Source organism: Eurosta solidaginis, chromosome 4 (genome assembly GCF_040869045.1).
Source record: "Eurosta solidaginis isolate ZX-2024a chromosome 4, ASM4086904v1, whole genome shotgun sequence".
Classification (NCBI taxonomy): Eukaryota; Metazoa; Arthropoda; class Insecta; order Diptera; family Tephritidae; genus Eurosta; species Eurosta solidaginis.
This window is the reverse complement of record NC_090322.1, coordinates 249,989,970-250,015,023: the sequence shown is the minus strand read 5'-3', so window position 1 is coordinate 250,015,023 and position 25,054 is coordinate 249,989,970. Positions and strand designations below refer to the sequence as shown.

General features: G+C 33.5%; 1 protein-coding gene across 5 annotated transcripts in view; it reads right to left on the bottom strand.

The window, feature by feature from the left end:
• The window catches only part of ec (echinus), a 316,039-nt gene that overhangs the window by 14,267 nt on the left and 276,718 nt on the right, over positions 1-25,054 (bottom strand). For 4 of the 5 annotated variants that reach the window (XM_067785610.1, XM_067785609.1, XM_067785611.1 and 1 more), the window contains one exon: positions 12,953-13,246. In XM_067785610.1, the coding sequence (XP_067641711.1) occupies positions 12,953-13,246 (294 nt within the window). Of the gene's footprint in view, positions 1-12,952; positions 13,247-13,475; positions 14,688-25,054 lie in introns of all 5 variants that reach the window. The other variant, XM_067785608.1, reaches the window with a different exon arrangement.

Sequence of the window (25,054 nt, the reverse complement as noted above, 5' to 3'; positions counted from 1 at the left end):
AAACAATAATCATTACAAAAAAGTATTGTTCTGGCCTTGAGCTCGTTTCGACCTTATCGACCAATAGGCCGATAAAACAAAAGCAGTTGTTATAGGAAATTTTAAAATTAATCTAAAATTTCAAAACTTTTCAAAAATTTCAAAAATTGTCGAATATCTTAAAAATTATCACAAATTTAGCAAAAATTTCAACAAATGAGAGAAGGAAGAAACGGAGTGAAACCGCAAACCCAAGAAATTTTGTAAATTCTAAAAGCGTGAAGCCTAACATGTCATAGAGAACAAGGTTTAATAGCATTTCACACACGTATTTTTTGATTTAAAAAGAGAAAAAACAATTTCGAAAGCAGAAATTCGATAAAAATTATAGAAATCTAATTAGATAATTATAGAAATCTGTTGAAAATAGTTGCCAAAAGTTAACGAAATCGGTGCCGTAAAATCCATCGGCGATATGAGTTGATATTTTATTTCAAACTACTTCTTTTTTTTTCATATGCTCGCTAATGACTTTGCAGGGGTGTGTGCCCACATGCTGGTTCAATAAAGTGTTAAATGCTATTATAAATATGCCATTCCAATTCAATTTAACATTGCCATAAAGATTTCAAAATAAAAGGCGAAACAAAGGAGTAATATTATTTTTAAAAGCAAAATCATGGTCATATTTTTTTGCAAAAAATGCTTTCGTTTTCACTTTGCAAGTTTAATATGTAAGTAGGAGCGCTAATGGTGCGTCAAATTGCTTTTGGCATGGCTTTCTGATTGGCACTGAGTGGAAATAATTCTTAATATTAGTAAAATGAAAACAAGAAAACAAGAATAGATTTGTTATGGCAGAAAGTATTAGGAATTGTTTTCTTAGTTTTCAGATGTTTATAAAAGTTTAAATGAGATCATTTTATAAACTTTTTTATGGTTGGTATGGTTGGTGTTGATTATGAGGTAGTGAAACAAGAAATAATTTGTCAAGTGCAAATATAGCTATGCCTTTATTCGATTAATCGGTTGATTTGTTAAACGATTAATTCGTTAATCAATATTTTAGTGCAAGGCGAGCACGAACAGTAAAATTTGTAAAGCTGCTGCTGCGTGTGAATAGTATGCACACCATTATTAGTCAAATAGCTTTTTTAGTTAATCTACTAAACGATTACTAAAGTAATTAAAGATAAGTTTAACCGAACTATTCAGTAATCTATTAATGTTACTATTTGTCTAATCGATTGAGTTAAATAAGCAATTGCATTGTTTTGATTAATCGATTAAGTTGACTAAACAATTGGGTTGTTAAACGTCTAGTTCAACACCTTTAGCCAAACCGGAATAGGCAAACTATTAAACCTGAAAAATAATGTGAATTATCAATATATTTAAATATCTGGTTAACAAAAAGACGATTATTCAATTGACTAGTCTTTTGGTCAATTTAAATCTTGATTGCTCGATTAAATTTCATTTTTGATTAATAAAATATTTCAACCAATCAATTACTGGAGCAATAGAGCATATGATTAATCAAAAATTTTAGTGATGTATTAAAATTCATTTCTTATTCAATCAAGAATTTTAATTAATTGTTTGATGGATTATTTGAAAATTTTATTAATCAAGCTTTAGTGAGCTAAAAAGCCTCAGCCCTATGCCAAAAAACTGGCAGTAAAATATAAACTCACTACAATATCATCAGCTTAGCACTATAGCACATTTATGCCCTGCAGGGTGCTTCATAAGACAATAAATAAAAATATATCTTTGACTATATAAAAGTACAACAGCACAGCATGATCAGATTATATGTAAATATTGGAAAAAAAAACATTTATTTAATTTTTGACAAATTAGTGAGACCTAATGTGAGAAGGCGACAACCTGGCTAGGCCACTCTGACATAATCGGTTTAAGTGCTAGCCGGGGGAGATCTCATCGGCAGCGTCTGTACACCTCTAGGTGTGGCTGCAAGCGGGCGTCTGTCTTGGAGCAAGCGGCTCGCTATATAAACGTGCCAAGTAATATTTTCACCCCCGCTGAGCGGGTTGTGCGCTGGGCTTGGGACCCGCCACGTAAAACCATACTCCAATGAAATATAACAACAAGCCTCGGATAAATACACTCTCTATTGATGACGACCATGGCAAACGTTTGAAGGACAATAATTGAGGGCATGCACCTGGAACGTCCGCTCCCTGAATGGGATTGGTGCAGATGCCCGGCTGGTTGATGTCCTCGCCAAAGCAAAATCTGACATCACCGCCATCCAAGAAATGCGTTGGACGAAGCAAGGAAGAAAGAAGATCAAAAATTCTGACATATATTGGAGTGGCCATACGAATAAGCGGAGTTTCGGCGTCGGATTCGTGGTGGGAGAGGGACTTTAACACCAAGTTCTGTGGGCGAACGTCTCGCCGCTATCCGGATAAAAGCAAAATTTTTTAATATATCAACCATCTGCGCCCATGCGCCGACAGAGGAGAAAGACGATGAGGTGAAAGAAACTTTTTATGAACAATTAGAACGCACATACGGGCGCTGCCCCCGTCATGATATAAAAGTCGTGCTTGGCGACTTTAACGCCATGGTCGGCAAAGAAGGTGTTTTTGGCCCTACAGTCGGAAAGTTCAGCCTACACAATGAAACTTCTCCTAACGGACTGAGGCTGATTGACTTTGCCGGTGCTCGAAACATGGTCATATCAAGCACGAGGTTCATGCATAAAAAGATACATCAAGCTACATGGCTGTCTCCTGATCGAAATACTCGCAATCAGATCGATTACGTTGTGATAGACGGACGGCATGCCTCCAGTGTTTTAGATGTGCGCACGATCCGAGGACCTAACATCGACTCGGACCATTATCTTGTTGCAGCCAAAATATGCACCCGCCTCAACGCGGCAAAACCAAGGAACAAAAAACACAAGAGAAGCTAGACGTCGAAAAGCTTCAATCACAACAGACTGCCAATGATTTCGCAACTCGACTCTCACACCTGCTTTCTGAGAGCACGAAAAAATTGGTTACCGGCGACCACGAAAAAACAACTGGTACGATGAAGAATACCGCGTTGCAACTGAAAGGAAAGACGCTGCCTACAGGGCTACGTTAAAAGCGAGCGCGACAAGAGGAGTGTGTGAACGCTATCGTGAGTTGAAAAAGGAAGCGAGACGCCTTTTCAAGAAGAAAAAAGCAGAAGCAGAAAGGCGTGAGTGCGAGCAGCTTGAGCCCGAACATTTTACCAAAAAATACGGCGACAGACGGAAGGTTTTAAGACCGGGGCAAACTCCTGTAGGAACGAAAACGGCGACCTTGTAACTGATGTCCAGAGAGTGCTTAGATTATGGAGGGAACATTTCTCTGTTCTCCTAAATGGAGGCAGCAATTCAGCGCGCAGAGATGAAGAACCCGATCCCGCAATCGATGTTGATGGAATATATGTCCCCCCGCCCGATTATGATGAAGTTAGAATAGCAATAACCAGATTGAAAAACAACAAGGCCGTGGGCGCTGATGGATTGCCTGCGGAGCTATTCAAGTACGGCGGCGAGGAGTTGATAAGGCGCATGCAGCAGCTTCTTAGCAAAATATGGACGGAAGAGAGTGCATGCCCGACGGTTGGAATCTAAGTGTTCTTTGCCCAGTCCACAAGAAGGGGGATACTGCAAAATGCACCAACTATCGTGGAATCAGCCTTCTCAATATCGCATATAAGGTTCTTTCAAGTGTATTGTGCGAAAGATTGAAGCCCACCGTGGAACGGCTGATTGGACCTTATCAGTGCGGCTTCAGACCTGGTAAATCTACCATCGACCAGATTTTCACAATGTGCCAAATCTTGGAAAAAACCCGTGAAAAAAGAATCGACACACATCACCTCTTCGTCGACTTTAAAGCCGCCTTCGACAGCACGAAAAGGAGCTACCTATATGCCGCTATGTCTGAATTTGGTTTCCCCGCAAAACTTATACGGCTGTGCAAAATGACGTTGAGCAACACCATCAGCTCAGTCAGAATTGGGAAGGACCTCTCCGAGCCGTTCGAAACTAAACGAGGTTTCAGACAGGGTGACCCCCTATCGTGCGATTTCTTTAATTTGATGCTGGAGAAAATTATACCAGCTGCAGAACTTAACCGCACTAGAACAATATACTATAAAAGCGTGCAATTACTGGCATATGCTGATGACATTGATATCATCGGCCTAAACACCCGCGCTGTTAGCTCTGGTTACTCCAAACTGGAAAAAGAAGCGGTAAAGATGGGTTTGATGGTGAATGAGGACAAAACGAAGTACCTGCTGTCATCGAGCAAAGAGTCAGCGCATATGCGCCTTGGCAACCACGCTACTGTTGGCAGCCATAATTTCGAAATAGTAAAAGACTTCGTTTATTTGGGAACCAGCATCAACACTAGCAACAACATCAGCACTGAAATCCAGCGAAGAATCAATCTTGCCAATAAATGCTACTTTGGACTAGGTAGGCAATTGAAAAGTAAAGTCCTCTCTTGGCGAACGAAAATCATACTCTACAAGTCACTTATCGTACCCGTCCTGCTATATGGGGCAGAAGCATGGACCATGACAACAGCAGATGAAGCGGCTTTGGGAGTGTTCGAGAGAAAAGTTCTTCGAAAGATATATGGACCTCTACGCGTTGGCGATGGCGAGTACCGAAGAAGATTTAATGATGAGCTGTACGAGCTATACGCAGACATCAACATAGTCCAGCGAATTAAAACGCAGCGGCTGCGCTGGCTAGGCCATATTATGCGAATGAAAGATGATGCTCCGGCCAAGAAAGTGTTTCTATCGGAACCCGCCTATGGAAGCAGAGGTAGAGGGCGGCCCCCACTCCGTTGGAAGGACCAGGTGGAAAACGATTTAAACTCCCTTGGTGTGAACAATTGGCGCCGGTTGGCGGAGCGAAGGAGCGAATGGCGCGCCTTGTTGGACGGTAGGCCGGGACGATTTGTGGGGAGGCAAAAAAATCGCCCATTGCTCTGTGAAAATCATATTCTAGGGATGAAAATAAGAAACTTTGCCGAAGGAACCATACCTCTAAAGCGAATTCTGATGTCCCCGCCTTTGGGTCGTAGGGGCAAATTTTGAAAAATCCCACTTTGAAATGCCTATGTTTTTTCTTTTTGGAGTTTATTTTTCTTTTTACAAATTTATTTAGTCAGAACATATGTAAATGAAAAAATGAATTTAACTTAGTAATAGAAAAGAAATGAAAAAAAATTATTAGAAATTAGCGTTTTTACAACCCCCTTTTAAAACCAAGGCATCACTGTGATGCATTTGCATGTTGTAAACATAGTTGTGTGGGTTTTTTATTCAACCGTTTTAAAAAATGAAGGTATCACTGTGACACAATTGCATATCGTAAAATTGCTTGTGTTGATTTTTTTAAGCCACCACAAGACACAGCAGGTAGAATTGAAATTGTCCCTACCCAAAAGTTCGACCCAAAGGGGGGGACATCAGAACTCGTTTTAGAGGTATGATTCCTTCGGCAAAGTTTCTTATTTTGATCCCTAGAATACGATTTTCACAGAGCAATGCGCGATTTTTAAATCGACCCGCCCTATTGGACGGCCATAACCGTTTAGACGGTTAAGCGCCAATTAAGTAAGTAAGTAATATGGTGTGTTGATAAGTTTGAATGCGTAGAGAAACTTCTGCGTTTCTTTGTAAAAAAGTTAATCTTTCTGCCTTTTAACACACCAAATTATATGATACACCTAGAATCAGGTTTATGCTCCCTATTCATACATACTTTGCGTACACACATGCTTTATGTTTCACGCTGTTTAAGTTTGACTCCAAACAGACTCCCCCGCGTTGTAGCAGGGGAAGCAGTAAGGCAAGGTTCCTACTGGGTCAAAAAGTGGAAAAACATTTACGAAAGTGTTAACATGATTCCTCAGTCGGACTTCTCCCACGCATCGCTCAAGCTTAGTATTCCAATAGTACTAGTAAAATTAATTCAAAAAGAGTTTGATAACTACACCGAAAGTGCACGCCAGTCTAGGTCACATGACCTCTACTTCGGCTTGATTCCTACGGACTCCACCTCTTTTAATGATACGTATTCTGCGTATGCCATAAGTCTGATCTTCCGGGCAAGGGGTGGCCTGCTAAATCTTAATGCTAGAACTTTCAAAAACGTTGCTTCCGTAAACTGCTCTATTTGCAATCTAAATGCTGTTGAAGACACATACCATTTCATTGGCATATGTCCTATATATAAAGATATTCGCTATAATTGTTTTGGTGAGAAAGTTTTAGATCTGCAGATGGTGATAAATATCCTTAAAGGTTGTAACTATCATTCGCTTTATTTTTATATAAGTAACTGTCTTAAATATAGAAGTCTTATTATGAACGAATTTTCCTAAATGTTTGTTTAGATATAAGTGATATTAAGACACACAACATTTATTGTTATTGTCCAAAAAATTTTATACTCAGTTGAGCAGAGCTCACAGAGTATATTAACTTTGATTGGATAACGGTTGGTTGTACAGGTATAAAGGAATCGAGATAGATATAGACTTCCATATATCAAAATCATCAGGATCGAAAAAAAATTTGATTGAGCCATGTCCGTCCGTCCGTCCGTCTGTCCGTTAACACGATAACTTGAGTAAATTTTGAGGTATCTTGATGAAATTTGGTATGTAGGTTCCTGAGCACTCATCTCAGATCGCTATTTAAAATGAACAATACGGACTATAACCACGCCCACTTTTTCGATATCGAAAATTTCTAAAAACCGAAAAAGTGCGATAATTCATGAGTTGAACTTATGACGCAGAATAGAAAACTAGTAAAATTTTGGACAATGGGCGTGGCACCGTCCACTTTTAAAAGAAGGTAATTTAAAAGTTTTACAAGCTGTAATTTGGCAGTCGCTGAAGATATCATGATGAAATTTGGCAGGAATGTTACTCCTATTACTATATGTATGCTTAATAAAAACTAGCAAAATCGGAGAACGACCACGCCCACTTTAAAAAAAAATTTTTTTTAAGTCAAATTTTAACAAAAAATTTAATATCTTTACAGTATATAAGTAAATTATGTGAACATTCAACTCCAGTAATGATATGGTGAAAAAAAATTTAAAAATAAAAGAAAATTTCAAAATGGGCGTGGCTCCGCCCTTTTTAATTTAATTTGTATAGGATAAATTTACCAATACTTGTGAAATTTGATAGGGGCTTAGATTCTGGGACGATAACTTATTTCTGTGAAAAAGGGCGAAATCGGTTGAAGCCACGCCCAGTTTTTATACACAGTCGGCCGTCTGTCCTTCCGCTCGGCCGTTAACACGATAACTTGAGCAAAAATCGATATATCTTTACTAAACTCAGTTCACGTACTTATCTGAACTCACTTTGTATTGTATAAAAAATGGCCGAAATCGGACTATGACCACGCCCACTTTTTCGATATCCAAAATTAGGAAAAACGAAAAAATGCCATAATTCTATACCAAATATGAAAAAAGGGATGAAACATGGTATTTGGATTAGTTTATTGACACAAAATATAACTTTAGAAAAAAACTCTGTAAAATGGGTGTGACACCTACCATATTAAGTATAATGAAATGAAAAAGTCCTGCAGGGCGAAATAAAAAACCCTTGAAATCTTGGCAGGAATACTGTTCGTGGTATTATATATATAAATAAATTAGCGGTATCCAACAGATGATGTTCTGGGTCACCCTGGTCCACATTTTGGTCGATATCTGGAAAACGCCTTCACATATACAACTACCGCCACTCCCTTTTAAAAGCCTCATTAATACCTTTAATTTGATACCCATATCGTACAAACTCATTCTAGAGTCACCCCTGGTCCACCTTTATGGCGATATCTCGAAAAGGCGTCCACCTATAGAACTAAGCCCCACGCTCTTTCAAAATACTCATTAACACCTTTCATTTGATACCCATATCGTACAAACATATTCTAGAGTCACCCCTGGTCCACCTCTATGGCGATATTTCGAAAAGGCGACCACCTGTAGAACTAAGGTCCACTCCCTTTTAAAATACTCATTAATACCTTTCGTTTGATACCCATATTTTACAAACGCATTCTAGAGTCACCCCTGGTCCACCTTTATGCCGATATCTCGAAAAGGCGTCCGCCTATAGAACTAAGCCCCACGCCCTTTTAAAATACTCATTAAAACCTTTCGTTTGATACCCATATTGTACAAACGCATTCTAGAGTCACCCCTGGTCCACCATTATGGCGATATCTCGAAAAGGCGACCACCTATACAACTACCATCACTCCCTTTTAAAACCTTCATTAATACCTTTAATTTGATACCCATATCGTACAAACACATTCTAGAGTAACCCCTGGTCCACCTTTTTGGCGCTATCTCGAAAAGGCGTCCACCTGTAGAACTAAACCCCACGCTCTTTCAAAATACTCATTAACACCTTTCATTTGATACCCATATCGTACAAACATATTCTAGAGTCACCCCTGGTCCACCTTTATGGCGATATTTCGAAAAGGCGACCACCTATAGAACTAAGGTCCACTCCCTTTTAAAATACTCATTAATACCTTTCGTTTGATGCCCATATTGTACAAACGCATTCTAGAGTCACCCCTGGTCCACCAATATGGCGATATCTCGAAAAGGCGATCACCTATACAACTACCACCACTCCCTTTTAAAACCTTCATAATAATTTTTTTTGATTTCAATCATTATTTTTGATACTTTTATTTTTTATATCAATAACATTTAAATATTTTTGTTGATTTTGTTGTGTAGGCCTTTTAAATACTTCTAAAATTTTTCAAATATTACACAATTTTCAAAACATGTTTTTCACAAATATTCGAAATTTTTTTTATAATTTTTTTACTTTTTCAATTAAATTTTAAATTAATTATCATTATGTTTTTTATTATTTAATACATTAAATAAATTAAAAATTTAAATAGATCTCAAAGTTTTCAGAATTGTTTTTTTAATATTTTAAATTTTTGAATTTTTATTGAAATACTGAAATTTGACAGTGTCGGAGATTTCAAAAGTTTCAGAACTTTTTTTGAATGAAATTTTATCATTAATCGTTACTAATCTAAAAGTACTAGACGTGGACTTTAATACCAACCAGAGTTGACTGAACACTTTACGGAAACTTTTTAATAGATTTTCATTACGTCTGTTTTAAAAGATCTCACAGCTTTCAGAACTGTTTTTCTTCAATATAAATTTTTGATTTTTTTGTGCAATTTTTGAAACTGATTTACTTAAATATTGAACTTGATCATTTCAAAAATCTCAGTATTTTCGAAATTTTTTTCAAAATAAACAAAATGAATAAATAAAATAAAATTTTGGCGCTTTAAATTTTTTTTTTTTGAAATTATTTCTAAGAAGAATAATTAGTATTATTTAAAAAACTGGAAACTGTATGCAAGAATTTCTTCGAAACTCAATCTCTTATTTTTTGGAAAATATGGTGTATTAAATTCTTTTGCTATTGAAAGTTTTCAATTACTTTTTTTTGAACAAAACTCAGTTTAAAATGCTATGTGCACTTTGATGATGCATTTTTTTGTTAAACTTCATTTTTGAAAATTTCAACTTTATTGCATTGAATTTTAAAAATTTGGAAAAATAATAAATCACGTTCTAAAAATTCTGAGTGAAAACAGAGATTTAAGATACATTTTTGAAGTTCTCGTGTAGTTTTTGAAATCTGTAATACAAATTTCAAAAGTTTTTTTATACGTTTTTTAAGTTGCTGAATTATTTTAAAAATAATTTAGGTCTCTGAATCCAGCAAACACTTTTTGTAAGAGAAATTACATGTTTTAAGAATTTAAATTTTAATGATTTTTGGAAAATTTTTTAAATAATTTAATTTTTCTACCAAGTCTATGTGCACTAACAACAACCAAGTCGACACTCTTATTTGTTGTTGCACTGCTGTTTTTTTTTGTTGCAAGACAAGCGTTACAGGCAATTTTACATACTTGAACTTAACATCGGATAGCTATCGGCAGGCGTATTGCAGTTAGTGGCATTAAAAGTGTTGTTTGTTTGTTGAAAAAAAGGTGTTACCGTAAACCAAAGCAAACACACACACAAAAAGCAATTAAATATGAGGCGAATGGGTTGGCGGCTATTCTGGAGCTCGACTGACTTTAGTTATGACGTTCATACGCTGTGTGTGCATGTGGGCGTTTGTAGCGTTAAGGTTTTGAGTTTACATGATTTGTGCCACACTACATAGAATTGTTAAGTAGTTCCACTAGTTTCTGAATGCTTGTGCATGAATTATTTATAATAATGGAAAGAAAACTTGTTCCAAGCTGTTTAACTGATGTAAATGAAAAATTATTTAGAGCAAGTTCAGTTGTGTTGTTTATTTATGACGAATTATTCTAAGATTTATAGCAATGATGTAAAGAGAAGTGGTAGAAGTTAGTGTGCGACAGATAAGTATTCTATAATACATATGTTGTATTTAAAACGCTTTTCAAAAGTTTTAAAAAACCGTTTGGGTATCTGTTCTCCGGTGACGGAATATACTTTAATAGCATATCCATTTTCATCCCTACACAAAATTGTACAGAGCCATATGGCAAAACCCCCACCGAGTTAGGGGGGTAAGACTATACAAGTGGCACGTATGACTGTCGAAAGAGGCGAATAAAATACCCAAGTGATTCACGAGGTTGTGTCGATTGTCTTCGTAACTTGTTTCTTTACTTTTATCATTTTGCAAAGTTTTTTTAAGTTCTATTCAATCTTCTTTAAAAAATTTGAAGTCCCAAACTGAGTGAAAAATTAAAGTTTTGCTTAAGGTTATATTAGGTTAAGGTGCGTGGGTATTGCCAACACTTCCACCCGGAAACATTTTTGTCCATTGTGAGTGCTCTCAGTAAGTGCATGTTAGCGGCACATTCGTTTAACCCCAATACCAAAACGAACCACTTGTTTTCCCTGATGAGCCCAAGAAGAAGCGAGACGTCCGCCTTCCCAACCTCTGCAAGGCTGTCGAAATCTGAGCCTTCTTTTTGAAGCCCCGGACATCGGCAGAGAAAGTTGTATATCGACACCTCTTCCTCCCCATCCTGACAGCTTCTGCAGAGGAAGTTTGTTGGTATTCGCCTACGTCGGAGTATTGTTGCGATAGCACAATGACCTGTGATGACACCCGTAAGTATCCTCACCCCGGTTTTGTTCAGCTTGAGAAGGAAGCTGGTGCCTTTCCTATCCAAGCATGACCATAAGGAGACTTGAGACTTTGCACTCAACCCAGTTGGTCCATAGCAGCTCCGTTGCTCTGTTCTCATATTCCTCGATTTTCCACACGAGATAATACAGCGGTGGTCGGACGGAGCTGTCCACTTCACTTTTGTCCAAATCGGAACCTTTCCTAGCCACCTCATCAGCGAGTTCATTCCGTTCAATACCGCTGTGCCCAAGCACCAAGCAAAGGGAGAAATTGATATGACTTATAGAAGCCAGCGTGGCTCAACACCTCCGCATGATATTCGATTTTATCCATGTTGGACTCTAATGCCCTTAAGGTGGCTTGGATGTTACGTTGATATCGGAGACCATACTATCTTCAAGCAGTTTTGCTACTCTGTCTATGGCATAGACATCGACCTGGAATACACTGCATCCGTCAGGAAGTCGAAATGATTAGCTTAACTGTGAATGCGTTGAGTACATCCCAGCCCCAGCTCCCTTTTCCATTTTCGAGCCGTCGGTGTAGATTGTAATGGCCCTGCCATTATCTAGGCCTTGCTACCATTCCTCCCTTGAAGGATGTCGTATGTTCTGAACCGGGAAGTCCAAAACCGTTGTGATGTGATCGGTTTTGGATGTTAAGTAGATTATTCTTCCGCTTAATTGTCCTTCGCCATGTTGCCCAGAATAGTCGCGTGTCTGTGCTTAGCTGACTTTCACATGTTGGATTCTCTTAGTCGTAGACCTCCTCTTGCGGCTAATCCCTACACGAAGACTTGTAGAGGCGTCAAATGAAAGATTACATTTAGCGCTTCCTGAGGTGCGCTGCTCACGGCGCCTGACATTCCCAGACACGCCATCTTGCATATGTTAGTATCGGTCGAATGACTGTGCCGTACATGCCATGAATGACATGTGGTGCAAGCCCCCAGTTCCATCCAAAAGCCCTTGTGCAGGTGTAGTATGCTGCTAGAGCTTTCCTTGATCTCATCACAATAAACCACCGCTGTGTAGCTAAATGGCTAGCGCAGCGTGCCTAAAGCATACTGATGATGAAGGTTTAGCCACCTTCGAAATAGATCTATCTGCGCAACTAACTATGGCAGGTGTCTGAAAAAAGTGCTTTCTTCTATTCCCAATTAAATAATAATTTTTCAATTATAAACAAATTGAAATAAAAAAAAAAAATGATCATAAGAATTACTGTTCTGGCCTTGAGCTCGAGTTCGAACCAGGAATAAATCATCAGTTGGCCGATAAAACAAAAACAATTGTGGTTAAAAACTTTAATCAAATTAAAAAAAAACTTTTTTTTTTAATTTTTAAATTTTAATAACTAAACGGTTTATTTAAAAAAATGTTTTTAATTAAAAAGAAACTAAAAATTTTTTTATGCAATTTTTCTAAACAAAAAATATTTTAGCAGTTGATTTTAAAACTTGAAAACGGTTCTTTTATTATTTTATTTATTTTTTTCACTATTGTGGCCTAAACAAAAATTTACTGTTTTTTTTAACTTTGTTCAATATAAACAAAATTTCTCCAAAGAAAAAACCGAAACAGGCTTTAAGCTTAAATGAGCCCCGAACCACGTTCAAAGCTAAACTTACAACTGTTTCTCAATTACACATTCACGGTTATATAATTACAATTTTAATTACCTCAAAAATTAACTACTCGATTACAAATTCTTTAGCTCACCTGTGTAAATGGCAATTGCTCCGAATTGGCGCCACACTTGCACACGCTCTGTTCGATAACGCGCATAGCAAAACGACGATGAGCCACACATGCTTGCGTCTCACAAGCATCACCATCATCTGACGAAATGTGTGAATGTACACGATGCAACAACAATTCAAAACATTCAGCAGCATCGCCAAGACAACCGAGCGGAAAACGACGTCCAGCAAGTGGTCCACTAGCCAAAGCGCGCCGTAATGGTTCTGGACATAAGGCAGGCTCTGAGCTGGTTTGTAGTTGTTGGAAGAGTTCCTGTTGTAAAGATAAAAAGAAAACGAAAAAAAACGTAATTAGTTACAAGTCAATGCAGCTTAATGCATTTAAAATTAAATGCCATGATGCATTGCAAATCAATAAATTACACGCGCATACATTCGCTCGTACTAAACATGCAAACACACTAACAAAAAAGAATAAAAAAAAAACAGAAACAATAAAAAGCTAAATTAAATTTCATATCATTTAACGCTTCAAAACTCACAATCACAGCGCTTATGCAACGATCACGCTCGCCGTATGCTTCATTGGTGTTGTTGCTGTTGGCGTTGAGCGCAGCGGTGGCGTTTAATGATAGCAAAGTGTCGTTGCTACCAAAGATGTACTCATTGCTATGACTTTTTTTATAATAACAGCTTTTGTTGTTGCTGTTACTACTCGCATTGAGTATATTATTCATGCTACCACCGAACGTGTAACCCCAACTTGCCAGCTCTGCTGTCGACGCCACCTTCGCCATTGCAGGCATTTTACGGCTGCTGGCAGATTGACGCGTTAACGTCGCCGATTTATAGCCATCCAGTAGTGGATCTTGCATTTTACGCGGTGTGCTGCGTGGCAAAGTGCCATTGTTGCTGATTAGTTGGGCCGGATGCTGTGGTCTCAGTGGCGAATTGCTTTGGTTGGCAGGTGTTTGAGTAAAATGATGTTGCTGATGATGAAATTGTTGTTGTTGTTGCACATTTTGTTTTTGCGGCTGAAGCTGTTGTTGTTGTTGCTGCTGCTTCAGTTGCTGTTGATGCTGCAACTGCTGTTGGAAGTGTTGCATTTGCTGTTGTTGTTGCAATTGAAGGTGCTGTTGCAATTTTTGCTGTTGCTGATATTGTTGTTGTTGCTGCATTTGTTGCTGTTGTTGAAATGTTTGCTGTTGCTGTTGTAGCTGTTGAAATTGCTGTTGTTGTTGCTGCCTTTGATGTTGCTGCTGTATTTGTTCCTGTTGATGCTGCATTTGTTGCTGTTCTTGTTGCTTCATTCCATTCTGATTCGCTGTTCGACAAGTCTCCTTAGCTATCGTCGCTAACTGCGTCTCTGGCTGCGTTTTACTATCCTTTTGATTCTCAGCATTGCTATTTATAGTACTACTGCTGTTATTTTTATTATTGTTGTTGTTATTGTTAGTTGAACTTGTTGATTTCGTTTCTTCTAATTTTGTTCTTGTCTTGTCTTTAGCCGCTGCATTGGCTGCTGTGTTCGCCGCTTCTTTACGTTTATATCGAAACTTAATCATATTGGCAGTATTTTTGCACTATTTGTTGTTGTTTTCGTTGTTTTTAGTTTTCAGTGATTGTATTTCCGTTTCTGATTAGCCCCCTCAAATTACCGTAAAGATAGCAACATTGTTAATTTCCGTTCGCATGAAAGCGACTTTCGTATTTTTTTTGTTGTTTTTCCTTGCTATATTGTTGTGGTAGGGAGGCTGTAAAAAATGTTGCAAATTAGCTTTGTTTGGCGACAGAAAATTTGTTGAATGGGTGAAAGATTTTACTATTCACAGCGTGGCATTGAGCTGGAGCGAGTATGCGTTTTGCTTTAACTTTTTGTTTGTTTATAATTTTTTTTGTGGTAGTTTAAAAAAAAAAACAACATGTTTGTTTGAATTTTAAAATTTCTGGTTCCATTTTTTTACCTTTTAATAAATTGCTTCCGAGTATATTTTTTTCTTTTTTACTCCTTTTGTTTGATAGTTTTAATATTTTTCAAAATTTATTGATATTTTTTTAAATTTGAAATTTGTTTGAACAACGCTGTGACTTTTGTTTTCAAATTAATCAATTTGTATTATTTTTATTTGTGTTTTTGTCTCATTTTTTATTAACTTTTTAGAACGTTTTAGAACCCCCGAGTAAACTTAAAATAAATTTACTTTTTTTAAATTAATTTTTCGATCTTGTGCTTAATTAAAAGCAAAGTTTATTTTTTCGGTTATATTTTTTTTTAAAAACAAATTACCTGCTTTTCTTAATTAAGAATTTTAGTTTCTTAAAAAAAAATTGTTTTTCTTTCTTATTTTTTTTTTTACATTTTATTTTTTGTTAATAACATTTTTGATGAATTTTATTAGCCTTATACGTAAATATTTTTTAAGTCTTTAATGAGCTCAAGGCCTATTGAAAAAATAACACAATGTTTTTCTATTTTATTTTGCATATATTCGTCAATATTTCGGTTTTATTCTAACACCATCATCAGGACTAGGAAACAGAAAACAGAAGAAAACAGAAAAAACAGTTACAATTGGCTAGCAAAATATTTCTTGCATATAGGTATATAAATTTAACACTAAACACAAAATTTAACAATAAACACAACAACAACATAGTCATATGTGTAAGTTGTGTTTAGTGTTAAATTTATATACCTATATGCAAGAAATATTTTGCTAGCCAATTGTAGCTGTTTTTTCTGTTTTCTTCTGTTTTGTGTTTCCTAGTCCTAATGATGGTTTTAGAATAAAACCGAAATATCGACGAATATATGTAAAATACAATAGAAAAACATTGTGTTTTATTTTTTCAATAGGCCTTGAGCTCTTTAAAGACTTCAAAAATATCTTGTTAATAATTTAAAAAAATACAAAAAAAAAAAAATTATAATAAATATTAAGTGTTGTTGTGAACTTAAGTGAATATACAATTTTTTATTGTAATTCCTTCAAAAAAAAAAATTTTTTTTATACTACTTTCATGTAATATATTGTGGATTTTTTTTATTAGTTGTGAAATACAGTGAGTGTAAATTTAATTAAGAAAAAATTTTTTTATTTTTATTTTTTCGCTTATATTGCTATTTTTTAAAATTCACGCATAATTCAAAATAACTCGTATACATTTTTAAATCATTCTACTACTTTCCAGCTCCATTATTAATTTTAAGAGTTTTTAAATATTTATCGCAATTGCTTTTAATATAATATTTTTTTTATTTTTTTTTTATGATCTTTTCTTTCCATCTTGAAATCATCTTATTAATTTTAATTTTTATTTTTATTATTTAATTTGAAATTTGCTTAAGATTTTTCTATTTGCTTAAAGTGATTGATGTCTTTTGTAATTTGAATTAATGGTTTTTTATCATGCGTTTTCTTAAAGAAATAAAATTTTTCCTATTTACTTTATATTTTACTATTTTGATAAAATTTAATAGCCTTAAATGTTGCAATTAATTAGATTTGTTGTGCTGAAAGGCCGCGGTATTGAATAAAACTTCCTTTTTCTTTGTTTTATATTCATAAATTAAAATTTTTATAGTTTACTTTCTGCATTTTTTAAATTATGTAAATATGAACATAAGAGTTTTTGCTTAAATTATACTTTCTGCACTTTTTATGCTTTTTTGAATTATTTTAACATTTTCAAATTTATTAAAATGTTTAAAATTTTTGAAATTTCTTAAAAATAAAAAAATTACTTAATTTTAAATTATTGTTTTCTTTTTGTTTGTAATTTTTGTTGTAATTAAATAATTTTACTTTTTTAATTTTGCCTTTTTTTATTTTTTTCATATTTAAATACATTTTTATGCTTTAATTAAAAGTGTTTTTCTTGCTTTTTGTACTTTAACACCTTTTAAGTTTATAATAATATATATAAGATTTGTAAATTTTTAAACTTTATTATACTTAATTTGTTTGAACGTGCTATTGGTTAAAAGCAGGCATAGTACCGATTATGTCTTTTGTCGAGAATGCAAAATAAACTGTCAAGTGCGTTTTACTTCTTTAATCAAAAATAACCGATTTTGCTACCTCAACACTGCACTTAATATTCAGGAGTTTGGCTATATTTATTCCTGCACAAAAGACTTAAGAAATGAACCTAACAATTTATTGCTCAAAGAATTACAGAGCTGTAAATGTGATCTCAGATAAATTTGCATGTAAGCTCCAACAAAACTATTATACTTCCTGTATTTTTACTCTTATTTTATTATTATTATATTTTTTGTTTTACTGCAGCATGAGTCATGAATCGTAATAGAATTGCTGCCGTCGGTGCGCGCTTTCAGCCACAAATTCAACTTGACCCCATTTAACCTACCAGAATATCCCACATAAATAGTGAAAAAGCAAAAAATGCGTAGACTAAACAAAGGGGAAAATGTATAAAAACAAAAGAACTATTTTTGCGAAAAATAAAATAGCGAAAATATAACTGAACTTTTTGTAAAGTAATACGAAACTTGCTACTGATTTATGATATAATCTAGTGAGACTATCAAAACAAAGAGCGGGAATAATTGAATTTTGTTTGTAGTATAAGATCTAAATGTATATACATGAGTAATAAAGAAGTGCCTTTATGGTATAGTAAGTAGGAGTGTGTGTGTGTATGAAATGTCTGCACAAAGCTGGAGATTTCAGCTGCTTTCAATGGCAATGACTCACAAAAGCCAGTGGTGTGAATTAGCGGTAAAAAATGTAGCAAAAAGATGTAAATTAGTAAAGAAATATAAAGTAAGAAAAAGAAAAAGTTATAAAAGGAAACATCAAAAGCAATAAGAAAAAACACAGTGGTGCCAAACCGGTAGGGGTACAAACGCGAGTCGGATCTTCAATGCCCCATTTCTTTTTATATGTACATATGAATGTATGTAAGTGAGTAATTTTCTTCACCAGCAAGATTACTCTATATAAATTAGTAACTACCACCAATTACTTAACTAAGCGCTTAATAAAATCGTACACCCAGCAATTGACGTCAAAACGGAAATAAGAACTTCTTGGCTCAAAAGGAAGCGATAAGTTGTCGTTGCGCTGCAATTGTGAATTTAAACGGAAACCTTTTAGGACGCTTTTAAGCAAATTTAGTGCTTTGACATTTAATGCAATGCTGCCTATATGAACGTATTACAATTGCCAATGAGGCGATCTAACCTATTTGAACTTTTGCTTCTATGCAATGGTATAAAAATACACACCACGTAAATGAGTCGATGTTAAGGGTTAATAAAAGTAAGGAAGTAGAAAGGCAGCACAAAATAAAGAAAAAAAGTCTACAAAGCTACAACTTAGGGCAGTGATGATATGCAAATGCAAACAGTCCTATGAAGACTCACCATAGGCAAATTGCGTTTACACGTCGATCGTCAGAACGCACCACACGCGCCACCGCTTGAATTGTTAAGCAAATGTCATTAATGATATATTACGCATAAGAACAAAAACAAGTGACAAAAAAAATTTTTTGCAATAATTTGCAGTTAAAAACAAAAGCAAGCTGACTAATTCATGTCGCTTCATTGCAAATAACAGCTGTGATGTGAAAGCCTATATACACTTTTACTTATAGACATATGACAGCGCAAAATGCACTTGACCTCAAGCTAAATGTGTGCTATTAGGATATTATGTTTGTACAAAGCAGTAACAGCCGTCAGAAGTTTGTATGTCCTGTAGTAATTGCTCTTGCTGTCTCTTGCGGTATAACAAATGTGGCATGCCACAGCTTGCGGCATGTGGTGCAAATTTAATGCATCGCAGAATAAAATTTTCAATATTTTCATGTCAAAAAATTTAAATATTGGTTGTTAAATGTACTAAGAGGCTTTCTTAAATGTTGCATTAGAATAGCCAGATGGAATTTTTTTAGACATATCTGTAATTATGAACGAATCAAACAACTTTTTTTTAAATTTCATCCCAAAAGTTATGTATAAGAGAAAGAAAAGTAAAAGCACGCTCTCCGCGCGTACTGCATCAAGAGGAAAATGGAGTTGCTTGATCTTTTTATACCTTTCATGAAAATGAAATGGTATATTAACTTTTTATACCTGCTGTACTTATACACAGGGTATTGTATCATATATCAAAATCATCAGTATCGAAAAAAAATTTGATTGAGCCATGTCCGTCCGTCCGTCCGTCTGTCCTTCTGTGTGTTAACACGATAACTTGTAAATTTTGAGATATCTTCACCAAATTTGGTACACGAGCTTATCTGGACCCAGAATAGATTGGTATTCAAAATGAGCGAAATCAGATGAAAACCACGCCCACTTTATACATATATAACTTTTTGAAAAACACAAAAAACCTGATTATTTAGTCTGTTGAAATTTGACGTATGGACTGATATTGAGACTCTTGATAAAAATTTGGAAATTTTTTTTAAATGGGCGTGGCACCGTCCACTTGTGATAAAATCAATTTTACAAATATTATTAATCATGAATTAAAAATCGTTAAACCTATCGTAACAAAATTCGGCAGAGAGGTTGCCTTTACTATAATGAATGCTTTGAACAAAAATTAACGAAATCGGTTTGAGGACCATGCCCACTTTTATATAAAAGATTTTTAAAAGGGATGTGGACGAAGAAAATAAGCTATATCTTTGCAAAACAGAGCTTTATATCAACGGTATTTCATTTCCCAAGTGGATTTTTAACAATAAACAGGAACATTTTCAAATTATAAAAATTATGACTAAGCAATTTTCTATGTATCGGGAGCCATAACTCGAAGAAAAATTTACATATCGTAACAAAATTGGGTACACATATTTTCTTATAGCAGGAAATATTCCTAGAAAAAATGGACGAGATCGGTTATAGACCACGCCCACTTTTATATAAAAGATTTTTAAAAGGGTCGTAGACGAAAATAATAAGCTATATCTTAGCGAAAAAGAGCTTTGTATCAATAGAATTTTACTTTCTAAATTGAATTATAACATTATATTGGAAAACACTAAAATTTTAGAAAATAGGTGTGGCACCGCCCCTTTTATTTCTAAGCAATTTTCAATGTTTCGGGGCCATAACTCGAAGTAAAATTTACATATCGTAACAAAATTGGGTACACATATTTTCCTTATAGCAGGACCACGCCCACTTTTATATAAATGACTTTAAAAAGGGTTGTAGGCAAAAATAATAAGTTTAATCTTAGCGAAAAATAGTTTTGTACCAAACGTATTTTTATTCTTCTGTTATATCTTTATTGTAAAATAAACAGTAGGGAAATCCTCATATCTGAAGGAAGACTGCATTATTACCCGCTCGAAGTCATTGCTGTTAGCCTCTGTATCCTTTTTGCTTCTTTTAAACGAAAACTAGTTCAGAATGGAACCATATGTATATGTATTATTGCGCAGCCTTGTAATACTGTTAAGCACACAAAACAAACAACAACAGCATTTCAAGTGTACTGCTGGGTATGTGATGTTCGGTTTCGCCCGAACTTAGATTTCCTTACTTGGTTTTATTAATTTTTTTTTAGTTTTTCTTTATAATATTGTTGAACTTATTTTTTAGTTAAATTTTTTAATTTATTCGCTTTTGTTTAATTATTTTTTTAATTGTCTTATTCTGTTTTTTATTTTGTCTTGATTTGAAACTTCATTGTTCATGTCCTTGAATTGAATTTTTTAGTTTTAAAAATTTTAAATATTTTTGCGTTTTTGCTTTTTGTGTTACGTAGTCTTAATTTTATATTTTATAGATTTCTGTTTTGAATTTTTTTTTCAACTAAATCTGTGAAAATTTTAGTTTTTTAAATTTTAAAATATTTTTGAGTCAAATAACTTTTCTAAGAGTTTTTTAAAATAATTTTGTTCAATTTAAAGAATATTTTTAATTAATGTAAAATTTTTTATCCTTCTAACTTTCTTTAATTTATTTATTTATTTTTTTTTGTTTGTTCTTGAGTTTATTAATTTTCCAACGTTTAAAAAATTTGTAAAACTTTTGTTTTTAATTTTTTTCACACTTGGAAAAAACTTGAATGAAATGGCGCTTAAGAAATTTTATCCTCATTTGCATGGCCAAAATTTCCTCAAAATGAGGAAAAATTTCTCAATTTGAAGAAGTTTTCCTCATTTTGAAGAAATTTGGCCATGCGAATGGGGATACAATTTTTAAATGCCATTTCATTCCCATTTTTCTTCAATCGGGAGAAGTTTTTCTCTGAGTGTAGTTTCTGTTTAATAATTTGAGTTAAATCATTTATTTTATCCTTATTATTTTGAGTTAATTCATCTATTTTTTCCTTATAACTTTATTTTTTTTTATTTTCTGTAAAAATTTGCCTATATCATATTCGCTTTAGTTTCATATGTATGGTTTTGTCATATTTTTATTCTATCTTAGTTTTAGATATTATTGTCTCTGTTTTTGATTTTCTTAAATTTTAAAAATTGGCTATTTCTTCAAGTTTTTTTAGTTTTCTTCTTAATCTTCTTCTTAATTTATATTATTATTTTTTGAAATACATATCTCGCATTTTTCAGAGTATTTTTAACATTGTTATTTTTATTTTGTCATTATTTATTTCATTTCATTATATATTTTTTTATTTTATTGATTTGATTTTGCATAGTTGAAGACATTCCATTTTTTATGTGATTTTTTCAATTTTATATTAATTTAATTTTTAAATTAATAATTTTTATTTATTTATTATACTTTACTCAATTTTTTATTTTTTATTTTTGATTTGTAAATTTTTTCAATTTACTGTATTTAGTTTTTTACTATTATTTTTTATTTACAATTTTTTATTTTTGAATATTATTTAATTTAATTTGATTTAATTTTTTAATTGTATATCTTTATTTTTATTTAGTTTTTTATCATTATTTCATTTATGCTTCTTTTTTTATATGCATTGCATTTTATTTTTTAATTTCTATTTAGTTTTCTTTAATTTTACTTTATTGTAATACTTACTTTATGTTATTTGTGTGTTTTATATCGGTACATGTATTGCCTTTATTTTTTGTTACTTTTGCAATTTTTTTTTCATTTAATTATATTTTCGAAACTTTTCTAATTTTTTGAATTCTTTTTATTTGTTTCTAAGTTTTTTTTGAGAATTTATAAGACTTTATGTTATTTCTTTCAAATTTTTTATTTTTATTTAGTATGTTATATGTTTTTAGTGTTTTTGAATTTATTTAATTTAAATTTTTCGTAATATTGTAAGTTGTTTTAAATAATTTTTTTTTATTTTGGATATTTTGGATTGTTTTTCGTTTTACTTCATTTTTTTCTTGTTTTATATTATTTTTTATAAATTTTAAATATTTAACGAGCTCGAGGCCATATACATATATATTCAGATTAAAACCCGGATAGATTTTATATATATGTATATATTTTAAATTTTATTTAGTCGATATTTCGACCTCAATCTGAGGTCATTCTCAAGACTGTAAAAAACAAACATGAAACATTAAAATCATAAATAATATAAAAACCTATTTATAAACTTACACTCTTGGGTGTAGCTTGTCGACTAATTTTACAATATTAAACATAAGTACAAGAAGGCAATAGAACCGAAAAAGTAAACATCCAAAAAATATACAGTAATGGTAAAGAAATTTTTACACAAACAGCAATACATTAAACTAACTAAATAATAGGCGAAACTCTCATAGTGCTCTCCTGTTACTCCTGTTGATCAGTTGGCGGTATGCGCGCATTTTTCCGTATCTGCTTTGTAGTTCATTCGTTTCTCTCTCGGTTCGTTAATAATAAACAACATCTCAAGTGTGTATCTTTTGTTGTAATGCTTCTCCTGTTGAATTATTGCTACGTTCTCAAAATCTGGAGTGTGCCCGGTTTCTCTGCAATGCTGACTTAAAGCTGTTTTGTTTTCATTAGGGTGGTCGCGATTTTTTAAATTTGATTTATGGGCGGAAATCCTTGTTTTTAGTCTGGACTTAGTTGTACCAACATATACCTTAGGGCATACGTAGGACCCGTCATTTTTGTAAGGAATCCGGTATATAACGTCCGATTTGTCATATTTTTCTATTTTGTTTTTGTATTACTGAATATTTTCTGGACGGTATTATTATAAGTAAATGCTATTTTAAATCTCTCACGGTCATACATTTTGGAATATTTCATTCTATTTGATAGCCCCGGAACATGCGTGGATGTATTATATATTTTACTAGTTTTATCATTAAAGGTTTGATTGGTGTTAGCTTTTGTAAAATAGTCGTGAATATAGCCTCTTATTAGACCTAAAGGAAAATCGTTGTCTTTCAGAATTTTCGTAATGATTTCTATATTTTTTCCATGGTATATCGTATCACTGATTGATAAAACTCTCTTGATAAAGTTTTTGGCTGTGTTGACTATGGTTGATTATTTACGCGAGATTTTCGCCTATTACTTAGTTAGTTTAATGTATTGCTGTTTGTGTAAAATTTGTTTACCATTACTGTATATTTTTTGGATGTTTACTTTTTCGGTTCTATTGCCTTCTTGTACTTATGTTTAATATTGTAAAATTAGTCGACAAGCTACACCCAAGAGTGTAAGTTTATAAATAGGTTTTTATATTATTTATGATTTTAATGTTTCATGTTTGTTTTTTACAGTCTTGAGAATGACCTCAGATTGAGGTCGAAATATCGACTAAATAAAATTTAAAATTTATACATATATATAAAATCTATCCGGGTTTTAATCTGAATATATATGTATATGGCCTCGAGCTCGTTAAATATTTAAAATTTATAAATCTAAGGCCGAAAATAATCAGAAGATAATTATTTTTTATTATTATTTGAAATCACGCTTTTCATATCCAACCGCAAACAAGCTTCATATCTCGTCTAAACTCAAGCTCCTCTGTGGTTTTCGCATCACCTCCCATTATTTGCTTTATCAACTTTCACTAAGCCCTTTTACACAATTTAACTGTTTACATACATTTAAAAATTTTCGCTTACACACATACATACATATGTACATCAATATTCTTATACCTAGCGGCAAGTCTACTTAAAGCTAATAAACTCTTAATAAACTCATAAATCTTTTGCTGTAACAGTGATCACCTAATTTCAAAACTGGTATTGCCAAATTCTGCAAACTGCATCCTCATACAAAATAATCTTACAGCAAGCACGATGATGGCGTCAGCTATCAATCCAAGTAGCAAAAAGTGGAACACAATACACGAATAACAACCAATAAAAAGATAAAAAAACTAAAAAAAAACAATACATAAATCGAACTTTTTTTTTGTCATGCAAACATCTTTTAAAAATGGCCAGTCGACAGTTGAGATGAGAAGATTTGCAAAGAAAGACAGCCCAGACCGTTGCTTAATAAAGTGATGCTCACCACAGCTTATGGTTTCTTGACAAATTTGCGGTTTTGTGTGGGGAGTTCCATGTGCAGTTATCCTACCAATGGGTTTTGGATTGACAATTTTGTCTGACATGTTTTTCTACCCCTCGGAGAAATTTTTTATGATTAATTAATGTTTATTAAAAAAAAAAAAAAAACAATGTCTGCTGAATTGAAAGTTCCAAACAAATAATCCCATATAGAGGGCTACGCTTATTATATTGTAACGAATTTGCTTGCAAATCCTCTTATTTGCCTTTTTGCTAAGTTCGTATCACTAAACTGTTGAATAAATAACTCCATTATTGAATAATGGAAAAATGGCCTTTATTAAAGTACTTCACAATAACACTTATACTTTGCAATTAGCTGGCTTAATAACCAAACTGATAGCTTAAATGAAACTGACTTTCAAAATAATACTGCTATTGCTCGCTATATATCGTCTTAATCGAAACTGCTTGACAACTCAAATCAAACTGAATTCCAGCGCCTCTACAATTGTCGCCTTTTATACTCTTTGATTTCAACCTTCGCATCTTCTAGGCGCTTCCAGAATCTACTAGTCCAGCAGCTCTCAAACTTCTCAGCTGTAACTACAATTGCACAATTTTATACATCTTCTAGGCGCTTCCAGAATCTACTAGTCCAGTAGCTCTCAAACTTCTCAGCTGTAACTACAATTGCACAATT